The sequence below is a fragment of the Delphinus delphis genome, chromosome 11, assembly GCF_949987515.2.
Source record: "Delphinus delphis chromosome 11, mDelDel1.2, whole genome shotgun sequence".
Taxonomy (NCBI): domain Eukaryota; kingdom Metazoa; phylum Chordata; class Mammalia; order Artiodactyla; family Delphinidae; genus Delphinus; species Delphinus delphis.
In genome coordinates this window covers 43159555-43172841 of record NC_082693.1, presented here as the reverse complement: position 1 = coordinate 43172841, position 13287 = coordinate 43159555, and the positions used below count along the sequence as shown (strand labels likewise).

At 54.5% G+C, this 13287-nt stretch overlaps 1 protein-coding gene across 1 annotated transcript; it reads left to right on the top strand.

Moving 5' to 3' along the window:
- The first annotated feature begins 709 nt into the window (after positions 1 to 709).
- On the top strand, positions 710 to 2705 carry GPR84 (G protein-coupled receptor 84). The gene is made up of 2 exons (XM_060026258.1): positions 710 to 848; positions 1503 to 2705. Exon 2 carries the CDS (start codon positions 1511 to 1513, stop codon positions 2699 to 2701), a length of 1191 nt encoding a protein of 396 aa, XP_059882241.1. The 5' UTR covers positions 710 to 848; positions 1503 to 1510; the 3' UTR covers positions 2702 to 2705.
- Positions 2706 to 13287: the final 10582 nt, after the last annotated feature.

The following is a 13287-nucleotide window of genomic DNA, read 5'->3' as shown; positions in this document are numbered from 1 at the left end:
AGCCAGCATCCTAGATGCTCCATTTCCCACCTTTCTTCATCTGAATCCTTTGTCAGATGTGAACTATCTCCAAGTTCTGGAGAGAGGGAAGGCAGTGTTCTCCCAAAACAAACTCAAGACTTCTGGGGTGCCTAGAGTTGCTCCTAGAACTTGGTCTTGTCCTTTGACCCCTTGAGAAGTGGCCCAGATACTCTGATGCTCTGTCTCCCTGTCCCAGCAATTCTCAGCAATGATCTTATAGGTGTCCTGCCGTGCAAAGAGAGGAAGGAAACAGAGCTTGGGTTTCAGGAAGGAGAACTGAAGGAGTGATAAGGCTTTGGGGTGAGTAACAGGGAAATTTCAACAGAAAAGCCCAGATTTCACTAGCTAAGGCAAAGTGAGTAGGACCAGAGAGGCAAGGAAGGAAGCAAGGGAGGAAGTGGCTGAGGTTGTGTAACTGGGGAGTTACTTGTTCTCTCCGTCTAGTATAATAGGAGACAGGAGAGCAGAGCGCCTCCTGTCTGAAGCCTGACTGCCCACCAGAAAGGACTGCTCTTTGAATGAGTTGGACATCTTCCACCGGAGAGCGATTTGAAGGCTGGGAGACTCAGGTGAGTACTTTGGTGGTGGGTGTACTTTTACGTTCTCTGTCTCCTCATCTCCCAGGTGGTAAAAACAGAAAAAAACTGAGGCCTGGGGGCTTCCCCGGTGGCGCAGTGGTTGGGAGTCCGCCTGCTGATGCGGGGGACACGGGTTCGTGCCCCGGTCCAGAGGGATCCCGCATGCCGCGGAGCGGCTGGGCCCATGAGCCGTGGCCGCTGGGGCTGCGCGTCCGGATCCTGTGCTCCGCGGCGAGAGAGGCCGCAATGGTGAGAGGCCCGCGTACTGCAAAAAAAAAAAAAACAAAAAAAAACCTGAGGCCTGGGACTACAGACAGAGGGTACTATTCTCCTGAATACAGAGGAGAGGGGACTCCTGGGTGGTCTTAAGGGACAGGGGAAGAGTTAGAAAGGTCGGAGGGTGCTGGGGTTACTGAGAGTATCTGGATGGATATTGAAAAGGTTGGGAGCTCGGAGTGGACAGAAATTAAAGTTAGATAAAACTTTGGGAAAATCTTTGAAAATGGGAAAGGAAGGGGTTGGGGATCTTGGGATGAAGAGGCCTGTGAATGGCTCAGGAGGCTGGTGAGATCCTGGAGTGGTTCAGATGTTCAGGAGCCCAGAGTTATTCAAGGGATCTAGGGACTTCCCTGGTGGTCCAGTGGCTAAGACTCCACGCTCCCAATGCAGCGGGCCCGGGTTCAATCCCTGGTCAGGGAACTAGATCCCACATGCTGAGACTAAGATTTCGCAGGCCGCAACTAAAGATCCCACACGCCACAACAAAGTTTCCTGCGTGCTGCAGCTAAGACCCAGAGCAGCCAAATAAATAAATAAATAAATAAAATTTCGTTCAAAAAAGAGAACGATCTAAGTTCAAGGTCAGGTTCTGACTCCCTCTTCCCCCCACCCCACCCCTTTCAGCCTCCATCATGTGGAACACCTCTGATGCCAACTTCTCCTGCTACCATGAGTCGGTGCTGGGCTATCGTTATGTGGCAGTTAGCTGGGGCGTGGTGGTGGCCGTGACAGGCACTGTGGGCAACGTGCTCACCCTGCTGGCCTTGGCCATCCAGCCCAGTCTCCGTACCCGCTTCAACCTGCTCATCGCCAACCTCACAGTGGCCGATCTGCTCTACTGCACCCTTCTCCAGCCCTTCTCTGTGGACACCTACCTCCACCTGCACTGGCGCACTGGTGCCACCTTCTGCAGGGTCTTTGGGCTCCTCCTTTTTGCGTCCAACTCTGTCTCCATCCTCACCCTCTGCCTCATCGCCCTGGGACGCTACCTCCTCATTGCCCACCCGAAGCTCTTTCCCCATGTTTTCAGTGCCAAGGGCATCGTGCTCGCCCTGGTGAGCACCTGGGTGGTGGGTGTGGCCAGCTTTGCTCCCCTCTGGCCAATCTATGTCTTGGTGCCCGTAGTCTGCACCTGCAGCTTTGATCGCATTCGAGGCCGGCCCTATACCACCATCCTCATGGGCATCTACTTTGTGGTTGGGCTCAGCAGTGTCGGCGTCTTCTATTGCCTCATCCACCGCCAGGTGAAGCGAGCAGCACAGGCGCTGGATCAGTACAAGCTGCGCCAGGCGAGCATCCACTCCAACAACGTGGCTGGGACAGGTGAGGCCACGCCTGGTCGTTTCCGGGAGCTGGACAGTGGGCTGGCATCAGGAGGGCACAGCGAGGGGATTTCATCTGAGCCAGTCAGTGCTGCCACCACCCAGACCCTGGAAGGGGACTCATCAGCAGTGGGGGACAAGAGCAACAACAAGGCAGCTAAGCAAATGGCAGAGAAAAGTCCTCCAGGAGAGCCTGCCAAAGCCAGGACAACTAAAAGAGCCCAGAGAGCTCAGGACTCTCCATCAGAGTTTGGGAAGGTGACTCGGATGTGTTTTGCTGTGTTCCTCTGCTTCTCCCTGAGCTACATCCCTTTCCTGCTGCTCAACATCCTGGATGCCAAGGTCCGGGCTCCCCGGGTTGTCCACATGCTTGCTGCCAACCTCACCTGGCTCAACGGTTGTATCAACCCTGTGCTCTATGCAGCCATGAACCGCCAGTTCCGCCAAGCCTATGGCTCCCTCCTAAAACGAGGGCCCCAGAATTTTCGTAGGTTCCATTAGAACTATGTCCCCAGTCACCAGAATCTGGAGATGTCTCCTCCAGAGCTAAGGTGGTCAGCTGGTATGAGAGGAGATGAAAGACCTTTGGGAATTTGCACAGACAACCTCTCCCCAAGCCCCAAACCAGGCCTCTCCACCCCTCGCTCAACATTTCAGCCCTGGGCTGCTCAAGGTGCATTATTAATTATTAATAAACAAAACCTGTCCTTTTCACATTCGGGTGTGATCTTTGGGGAAGAAGGAAATAGGCCAGGGTTGGTTTGCAGCTGGAACTTAATAGTTAAGCGTTTGGGGGGACCTAGGTCAGAGAAGGGAGGGGCAGGATGCAGAAGACCTGGGACACAGCCTTCAGCTGAAGGGTTTTCAGGTATAAAACATGTGAGTTGGTTTAAGAGGATTGGCCTGCCTTTTGCTTAACTTCCCAGAAATGGCCCCCACCTCCAACTACTGCTGCCAGGCTCCCCCATCACTGCAAACAGGTTTTTTCAGCTCAAAAATGTTTTGAAATCCAGCTTTGATAGGCCCTCCAGTGAGTCCAGCCTCCTGGCCCTTGCCCTATCCAAAGAGAATGGTCACGGGGAAGAACTCCTCGCTCTGTGGAAATGGAGTTGAGCTTAGCTGAGGCGATGGCAGAAGGGTGTGCTAGCCGCCCTAGCAAGGTCACACTTGTTGGAGCTAATTCACCTGGGTCCTGGCCCCTCCCTTCCCCCAGACTTGCTCTTGTCATCCTGGATTACGAAAGCCGAACAGAGACTCTAGTTAAGAGGGCTCAGGGGGCTTCCCTGGTGGTGCAGTGGTTAAGAATCCACCTTCCAGTGCAGGGGACATGGGTTCGAGCCCTGGTCCGGGAAGATCCCACGTGCTGCGGAGCAACTAAGCCCATGCGCCACAACTACTGAGCCTGCGCTCTAGAGCCCGTGAGCCACAACTACTGAGCCCGTGTGCCACAACTACTGAAGTTCGTACGCCTAGAGCTCATGCTCCACAGCAAGAGAAGCCACCTCGATAAGAAGCCCGTTCACCGCAACAAAGAATAGCCCTCGCTCACTGCAACTAGAGAAAGCTGCGTGCAGCAACGAAGACCCAGTGCAGCCAAAAATAAATAATAAATAAATTTTTTTAAAAAAAAAAGAAGGCTCAGGAGCCAAGCTGAGGGGAGAGCATATCATTCCCTTCCTCCAGTGTAACTGACATCCTGTCACCCATGTGCTCGCGAATGCACATGCACGAATTTAAAGCACCTGTGGCCACCAGGTGACGCTGGTTCTCTGTGTTTCCTTTCTGGCTTCCCTGTTGAGGACCGAAGGTGTCAGCAAGACTGGGAATCCAGAGATACACCACCCTCATGGCCAGCAGGGGTGGAGACCCAGGAATCCGCACCCCTCCCTTTTCCCCAAAGCTTAGGAAGAAAAGTGAAGAATTAGACACTTATTTTTCATGAGATATTTATTGTCTACCTGGTTGGGCTGGGGGGAGCAGGGTGGGCACTGGGGATAGAATGTGAGAGTCATGTTGATGGTGACACTGCTGTGGCTGCGTGCCGTCCCTTCCCTGCCCCCAAGTCCATGGTTTGAGCGAACAAAGTCCAGAGAGATTAAGACAAGGGCAGAAAGAACCATAGTCAGGGTGGACAGATTGATACCCTCACATTCAACACACTTCCAGGGCCCAGGAATCCTGCCTCCTAATGAGGAGCGTGTGCTTCGGAGTGTCCTCCTCCCGCAAAAATCCCAGCAGCCTATACTGAGTCAAATTCAGATGGCTAAGGCAGGGGTCCAGACAGGTGGGGTGAACAGCAGACCGATAAAGAACATCAGCCTGGGAGTGTAGGGACCAGGGCTCCAAACAAGGCTCTCTGATAATTAGTTCTGTGAACCTGAGCAGGACCCTGGATCATTCTGGACCTCAGGTTTTAGAATCTGTACAAAGATGGGGGTGGGGTGCACCCTTATCATGTGCCTTGTGCTGTCCTAAATCCTATAAATATATTATTCTGTGTAATCCTTACAAAATTTACCAAAAAGTATCTATTATAATCTCTTGCTTACAAATGAAAAAAATGAAGCACAAATAGGGTAAGCAATTTGTCTGAAGTCCAAGAGCTAGTAAGTGATATGATCATGATTTGAGGGCCGAAAGTCTGACTTTAGTACCAGCCCACATGTCTAACCACTATAGGACAGCAGCCTTTTTTTTTGCGGTACGCGGGCCTCTCACTGTTGTGGCCTCTCCCGTTGCGGCTCCGTATGTGCAGGCTCAGCGGCCGGGGCTCACGGGCCCAGCCGCTCCGCGGCATGTGGGATCTTCACGGACCGGGGCACGAACCCGTGTCCCCTGCATCGGCAGGCGGACTCTCAACCACTGCGCCACCAGCGAAGCCCACAGCAGCCTTTTTATAACTAGAATCAAGTGACCAGATGATCCCTAAAAATCCTTCCTGCTCAGACCTAAGATTCTGAAAGTTGAGAGTTCTCTGAAGGGTCGTAAAAAGCTTCACTTTTCATATTCCTTGAAGGCGATTCAAAAGCTTTGGCAAGTAGAAAGGAGCAGCAATAGGGATTGAGGTTAGACCTCAGGAGGGACTTCCCAATCATCAGTCGCTGGGAAAAAATGACTCAGGGAACACGGAAGGAAACCCTGGAGTCTGAGACCAGAGAGGACAGATCCTAGCGAGAAAGATACGCCCTCCTCTCTCACCCTCCACAGCCCACACACCCATACCCCACCCCTAATCTCGATAGGCGCTGAGTGAGGTTAAAGAAGAGGAAGATGATCTCTCAGGCTTTTTCTCTCTTGCGGGTGTGCACTGCGCGCGTGTCCCTCGTGGTGCGGAGCTCACGCGTGTCTCGGGGAAGTGTATGCATTTGTCTTGGGGAAGTGAGTCACGGGGGCCCTCCTGAGGGTGTCAGTGTCTGTCTCTCTTTTCTCTTTATCTCTGTCAGTCTCGGGCTCTATCGCGGACTTTCTGACGCTATCTCTCGAGGCTTCTCTTTGTCTCTCTCCATCTGTCCGTCTCTCCTGTAGGTTGTCTTCATCGTTTGTGCCTCCGTTATCGCCTTTTTTCTCCCGAGCTTGTTCTCTCCCGCCTGCCCCCCGCCCGCTCTCCCCGCGCCCCCTCCCCGGTCCCTCACCCCGCTGTCGCTCGTCCGCACACTCTCTCTCTTTCGCTGTCTCTTACAGGCAGATTTATGGTCAGCCCGGGGCCTTTCATTGGCCAAGCGCTGACAGGACTTGATTTAACGCTGCCTCTCATTGGCTGAGCTTGACAGGCCGATTTACGAGTCACTCTGTCATTGGCCAAAACACCTTGGCCCTGATTTATGGCTCCGTGGCGGAGGCGCCGCTGGGGAATGAGGTTGCCCCTCCCCTCTGCACCGCTTCCGTCTTCCTATCCCCTGCTTTTTCTCCCCTTGCTCTCCCTCCCCTCAAGGAACCGCACTCCCTCTACCTGTTCCTCAAGACCTCTCCTCCTCTTTCATCCATTGGGAGGGGAAAATGGGGCGTGGTGGTGGTAGGAACTGAAGCAGACGAGGAGGTCTGAAGGGGTAAACAGGAGCTGAGGAATCTGAGGTGTAGGATGGGGTAGATAGAGTAGGGAGAGAAGAGGAGATTGGAGAGGGAGAGAGAATCCTGAGCTGAAGAGCGAAGGGGAAACTGAGGGGGCGAAGGGGGTGACCAAGGAATAGGAAGGCTGAGGAGAAAAGGAAGACTGAGGGAGAGAAAGGGTGGGGGGCTCTGAGGAGAAGACGGGAGAGTGAAAAGAAAGGGCGTGTATGAGGGGGGCAAATGGGCAGAAGCGGGGAGCTCCGGGCACGGAGAGAGACTTTTCTTTTCAAACCTCACTAACCAGACCGAACGAGATGGAAATTTCCTCTTCAGACAACGGTTCTGAAAAGGGGGAGACTTGGAGGAGCAAACACGTAGAGAAAAGCGCAGCAGAGAGGGGAGAGGGGCGCAGGAAAGAACTAGAAGGTAATAGCAAGAAAAGAGAGAGGGAGAAGGATGGAAACTAATGGAGAAGACAGAACTAAGTTTGGTTTTTATTTGGGGGCGTGAGAAAAGGCTAATCCCTAGAGGAACGATTGAGAGCCACAACTCCTCCTCTCAGTGAAGACCCATAGGCGTCTGCCCCGGGGACAAGTCAGACACCACCCCCAGGAGATGTTCTACTTCCTCAAGGCTGCAGTAGGCTCCCCTTCCTACACCTCACTCCTCCCGCTTAAATTTATGAGTTCAGGGCTGGCCTTCAGGAATTAGGAATATTTATGCTGCTTTGAGAGTGAGGTTTGGAAGGTGATATAAATAAGGGGCCATGGAGGGGCTGCAGCGCTGGGCTCCTATTTTTAGCACGGACGCTTTCCCAAGGCCCCCACCCACCAGTTCCCTCTCATTCTGAGCCGGAGAAAGGAGCACTGAGGGAGGTGGCGAACGGCTTTCAGATATCAGAAAGGGCCTTTGACTATCCAGAGAGCCCCTCAGAGGACTGCAGAGCTTTGCAGCAGAAAGGATTGAAGGCAGATGGGGGAGGAACTTTCCAATCATCCTGGCATTCTTATCACCCCTCCTTGAGTGCAGTTACAGCATTTCTGCAGAAGACGGAGAGACATGGGGAGAAGCCAGTTTCCCCTCTGCCCCCCTAAACTCAGTTGCTGAGGAATAAGGGAGAGGAGCCAGGAATTTCAGAGGCAGGTTTCTCTGGCTTGTCACCTTGCTCACTGGGAGAGGAAGATTTGAAATCCTCCACCGCCCCACAGACCACAGCCTGGGTCCCTGGGAAAGGAGGCTGGGAATGCAGGGCTCAGGGCATCTCCTAGGAGTCTAAGCCCCCAACCTGTCCACCCCCACTGCTGGCTGGGAATTAAAAACAGCCAGTAGTTCACGATACCCCTGGGCCTCCAGGAAATGAGGGACGGAGAGAGGATCTGTCCTGTGAGTCCACATGACTTCTCCAGCCCTCAGCTCCAGGAGCCGTGTCTGTGACTCCCAGCCCAACCAGAGGGCTTGCTCTGGCTTGGGGAGGTAGTGAACAAAGAGGGGGTCCATGATATAGGGGGACCTAAAGAGAACAGAGGGAGGTGGGGAAGAGCTGCCCCTCCGTCCACACGCACACTGTGCCTCCCATCCACTGTGGCCTCAGCAACGATGGCCACAGCACACACGCCACAGCACACACGCCGGACTGTGCTGCCTGGAGTGGGAGAAGGGAGGGAGAGAAAGGTCTAGACTGGCCCTCTAAGAGCCACTTAGGGTCAGAGAGCCTGGGCTACAGAGAGAGGAAGGAGCTGATGTCAGAAGACGGATGGGCAGCAAGATGGGGATTGATGCTAATGGGGGAGTTAAAGCTAAGTACCCAGACACGCAGAGGGCAGAACTGCAGATCTGTCTTCCTCATGCTCACCCCCCTCCCCAGACCAGTGCTGTAAATCTGCCTTCTCAATTGGGGGAAGAGGGAGCGAGGAAAAACGAGATGCTCACTTCTCCCTTTTCCTGTTTTTTTCCTCACTCTGTGCAAATCCCCACCCCACCCCCAGTTCTTTTGTCCTCTCCCAGTCTCTCCTCCCAACCCGTGAATGCTTCCCACTGAAATTTCCAATTTTTGGCTTTCCATCAAGAATTGAGGGAATGGTTTCAGCTTGCAGAAGAGCCTAAAAAGAAACCACGAGAAGGTCTCCCTCATCAGCCCCTGGGTGGGAATGGGTTGGTGGGATTGTGGTGAGAGGCTGATAGACGGGAAGCTCCCACGTGCCTCGGTTTCTCTTCCCTCCATCCTCTTTTCACTTGGAGATAACTTGAGCAGCCTTCTCCTGGGACAGTAGGGTGAAGGCGGCAAGCAGGATGTTGGGTGCCAGGAGCTGGAAGTGGTGCAGCTTCAGAGTTGGGTTTGCGGAGGCCCCTGACACACTGAGATTCTGGAGGGGCTAGTGGGCCTCCAGGGGTGGCTCGGGAAGCTGCAGGAGCTGTCCACTGAAAGATATATGGTCTGGTTTCTCGGAAACTCCTGGATCATACCGTTCCCTCTCCTTGAGCACACACCCTGCCTGCTGAGTAGAGACAATTTCGGGCCAATAATCTATTTACTGTAAAGGCAGGGTCCAGCTGCTCCTCATCTTCTCAGGAGGCAGTTGGAGGTCTCAGGGAGGAAGACCTACTTTTTTTTTTTTAAATCCAATCTGAAGGGTTTTTTTGTTTTGTTTTTTGTTTTTTGCGGTATGCGGGCCTCTCACTGTTGTGGCCTCTCCCCTTGCGGAGCACAGGCTCCGGATGCGCATGCTCAGCGGCCATGGCTCACGGACCCAGCCGCTCTGCGGGATGTGGGATCTTCCCGGACCGGGGCACGAACCCGCGTCTCCTGCATCGGCAGGCGGACTCCCAACAACTGCGCCACCAGGGAAGCCCTTTTTTTAAAAAATAAATAAATGTATTTATTTATTTATGGCTCTGTTAGGTCTTCGTTGCTGTGTGCAGGCTTTCTCTAGTTGTGATGAGCGGGGGCTACTTTTCGTCGCTGTGCGCAGGCTTCTCATTGTCGTGGCTTCTCTTGTTGCGGAGCACGGGCTATAGGCGCGCAGGCTTCAGTATTTGTGGCACTTGGGCTCCGTAGTTGTGGCTTGTGGGCTCTAGAGTGCAGGCTCACTAGTTGTGGCACACGGGCTTAGTTGCTTCGCGGCATGTGGGATCTTCCTGGACCAGGGCTCGAACCCGGGTCTCCCGCGTTGGCAGGCGGATTCTTAACCACTTCGCCACCAGGGAAGCCCGAGGAAGGCCTTCTCACGGGGCCTGGAGCTAGTAACCCTTGGGGGATTCCATTTCTTTCTCCGCTTCCTGGTGAGACGGTATCTTCCATCTTTCAGGACCCATAATCACCTTTATCTCCCTCTTTATTGGCAATCAGGGCCTGTTCTGGAGAAGTCCTTCTAGATTAGGGGAAGTTCATCTCGTTTCACCTGTCGCAGGGCTAAACCTGAACTCCTTTCTAGTCTTGGAAATAACTGGCACCTGATTCTACCTGGTTTCCAAATCCTCCCCAGTATCCATAAGAGAACGACCCTAAAACACTAATCTCATCTCTTCCCTCCGCCCAGGTTTTCCTTCAGAGGCCTAAAGCCACGTCGAGGCCATCGTCTCTGTTTCCTCAGTCTTCAGGGACAAAGGAGAGAGCAAGGTTATAGTGGGAAGGGGCGGGGGGGTGAGGGTTGTGAGCAGGAGCCATTGGAACCCAGGCTTCCTGCCTCCCAGCATCTGGCCAAGCACTCCCTCCCATCCAGGGAGGTCAGCCATTGCCCTCAGCCCTAGTCTCGGGGATGCTTCTCAATCCTGGTGATAAATCCTGTCTTTGTCTTCCCTCCAACCCAGGCCCCAGGCGGCTGGGGGTCAGAGGCTGGGGGAGGGGTCAGTGTGGAGGAGGGAGAGATACAAGGAGAGTGGGAGGAGAAGACGGACAAGAGCAGCTGGTGAGCAGGCATGGGGGTGGGCAGTGAGGGGATGGGGCCTCTTGATGCTGCAGATCCTGACTGCACATTCCAGCAGGCCTGCATTCCAAGTGAAAAAGCCAGGATTCCTTGGAATCCTGGAAATACCTTGGGGGTGGCCCCTGGAGCATCAGGAATACTGGGGTGGGGGGGTTGGTATGGGGTGCCTCAAGGAAGGAGGCTGCTGAAAGAAATGGGAGAATGAGAATATTGTGGGGATCATCTCTATCCCCACCAGACACCCCTCCACGCCTGTGCCCTGCATGCACGTGCATAGACGGACAGACTGACACACATACATGCGCATACACGCAAGATTTCTGGCCCAGCAGCGTGAGGGGGCCCAGGAGGGCCAGCCTGCCCCTTGCCCGGCCCCCCTCCCTGCCTTCTCTTGCTTTGACTTTCCTGTCTCCACCTCCATTCTTTCTCTCTGCTCCCAGCCTTGCTCTCTTTGTGTGGGTTTCACTCATTCTTCCAGTTTGCTATGCTGGCTTTCTGCTAACCCTCAGCCCCTGCCCTCTTTGTGTCTCAGTCACTTTTTCTTTCCATCTTCCTGTCCCGCTCCTCCCACCTCTCCTACTTCCTTGAACTCTCCATCGGCCTGTCCAGCCTCTGCGGCTCTTCAGCCCAGCCGTCCTCTAGCCCACTGCCACCCCAGAGCCCTCTGTCTGGCCCGGGGGGACAGTCAGATTGCAAAGAGGGATGGCAAGGAGAAATGAGTGACTCTGAATCAGAGTCTCTGCTTTGATGGGAGGTCTGGGATCATATTGTGTTAGGACATGCGATGGATGGAGGTGGGGGAGGCGAGGTGACTGCGAGACAAGTTCGACAAATTGAGGAGGGTGAAATGGGAGGGAAGAGAGATCGATACAGAGAAGACACAGAAGGGCAAACACTAAAGAGAGACGGGTAAGGACTAAGGGTTCCCTGTAAGTGTGTGTTTTGGGTCAGTATGAAGGGTAGGAGCCGAGGGGCATCTACTGAGTCATACTGAGACACAGATCCAGAGACAAGATCTGGAGACCCAGCCAGAGGAACACAGATGCCATGTCCACCAGGCAGCCGAACAATTCGAGCTCTCCCACCTACCTGGGAAGGTCTCACAGACCTCCTTCTCCTCTGCAGATAGTCCTGGAGAGCCAGTTCCCTCTCCACTCACCTCCTCCTCGCCTACCCGCTCCCTGCCCCACCAGTGGGAATGACATGAGCTCTGGCTGCCACTGTCCTCAGCCCTGCTGATGTACTCTCCCATGGGTGAAACAGAGGCCAATCACCTCTGCCCCACCCATTCATTCTCCAGTCCAGGAGCTGGGGCTTACACAAGCCAGCACCCCGGGGTGGGAGGAGGGGGGCATGGGCACCAGGGGGAGGGAGAGGAACTGGAGAGGGGTACTGAGGAAGAGGGGCTGCAGCACTAAATCACTCTGTTGAGGGGGCTCCCTCTGCTCCGTGGGGTGGGGAGAGGATAGACGTTTGGGGAGGAGGGAGAGAAGAATGGGAAATCGCCACATCTGGCAGGCAGGTGTCTGGCACTATTCAGGCTGTAGTCACTTTCCCAGCCAAAGGGGAGGGACGGGGATGGGGGAGGAGGGGTTCCCAGGATCCCCTGGGGAAGAGGGAAAGGCTCACAAACAGAGACAGAGGCCCAGAATCAGACAGAAAGAGACCGAAGGAGGGAGACAGTCCGACCCTACTCCCCAGTCTCTGCTTCAGTCAGGGCTGGGAATGGTTTTGCTCACAGTCCTGAAAGGAAATTGTTGGCCAGAGGACTGGGTAGGTCGGGGAACTAGAGTTCCATTCCTAGTGGGAAACGGAGAAGGCAGGAAAAGTTCAAACCAGGCCAGGCTGGGGAAACAAGCTCAGAGAATTCCAAGTCTGAGAACTGGATAGAACACCATTCTCCACACCCGTCACTGATCAGCAGCCCTCACCTCTCAAACTGACACGGCCCACCCCCCAGCAGGGCCAATGCTAGGTGATGAGTAGGAAGGTTAGGACAGCGACCTTAATTACTGAACACTGCTTTCCCCCCACCTCAGGGAGGCAAAGACAAAAATCCCTAGCCCTCATCCAGCCCCCTGTACCCTAACTCTCAATGCAGCACTGCAGGGTGCTATACCCAAGCATTTTTCTTTTTCTATCTGCTGAGGGTGACCCTGGGCCCAGTTGCCCCACAGTTGCTGAACTGAATTGCTAGGTTCTCAAACAGCAGGCGAGACTGGACAACTGTAGGTTTCATGCCTTGACGCTGGAGAGCCTTCCCCCTCTGGTTGCCTTTCTTCCCTCATCCTTTCCTATCTAAGGTCCTAATGCAGTCCCTCTTGCCTAACCCCAGAATTAACAGGCCTACCTCACAAGCAGTAGAGGTGACAGAGACCCTTCAGACTGCAGTGCAGAGAAGGGCTCCCCACGCTCCCCCTCTGCTTCAAATCCTGCAGGGGAAGGGGTAAAGAAAACCAAAGCATTCTCCTGTCGCCGCGGCAACCATAAAACCCCCAGCTAAATCCATCTTGTGAGCTCACCGCCCCATTAAGATGCAGGGCCAGGCTCCGCGCCAGCCCAGCCACATTCATTTGTGCGAAGAAAGGTGGAGGAGGGGGAGGGGAGCAGGCTCTGGAAGGACGGGGAAATGGCGAGGAGAGGTTATTTACACCACTGTCCTGACCTTCTGGAGCACCACTGGCTCCGATAAATAACCCGCTCAGCGCCATTTCGGAGCGGGAGAGGGAGGTGCAGGGAGGGCGCCGGGGCTGCAGGCGGCCCCCACGCAGGTGCGCGTCTCCAGGTTACTAATGGCTGAGGCGGGCGCAGGCAGCTGGCTTCGGGGGTGGTGGGGTAGCACTCAGTTCCCTGGGACTCCCACTGAGAAAATACCATCCCTACCCCACCCCTGGCGCCGATTTCCAGGCGAGTGGCCGGGGAGATGCCAAGGAGGCAAAGAGCCCCGTAAATTAGGGATGGGGGGCGGGGGGGCAGAATGCTGGGGATTCTCTGAGGTGGGAGGGAAGGAATATTACAAGAGGGGGAGCGGGCGTGGGGGGGGCTGTTTAGAGGAATAGGAGCAGCTGCCGAGAAGAGAGGAAGAGGAATGGAAACATCACACAAAGGCAGTTTGGA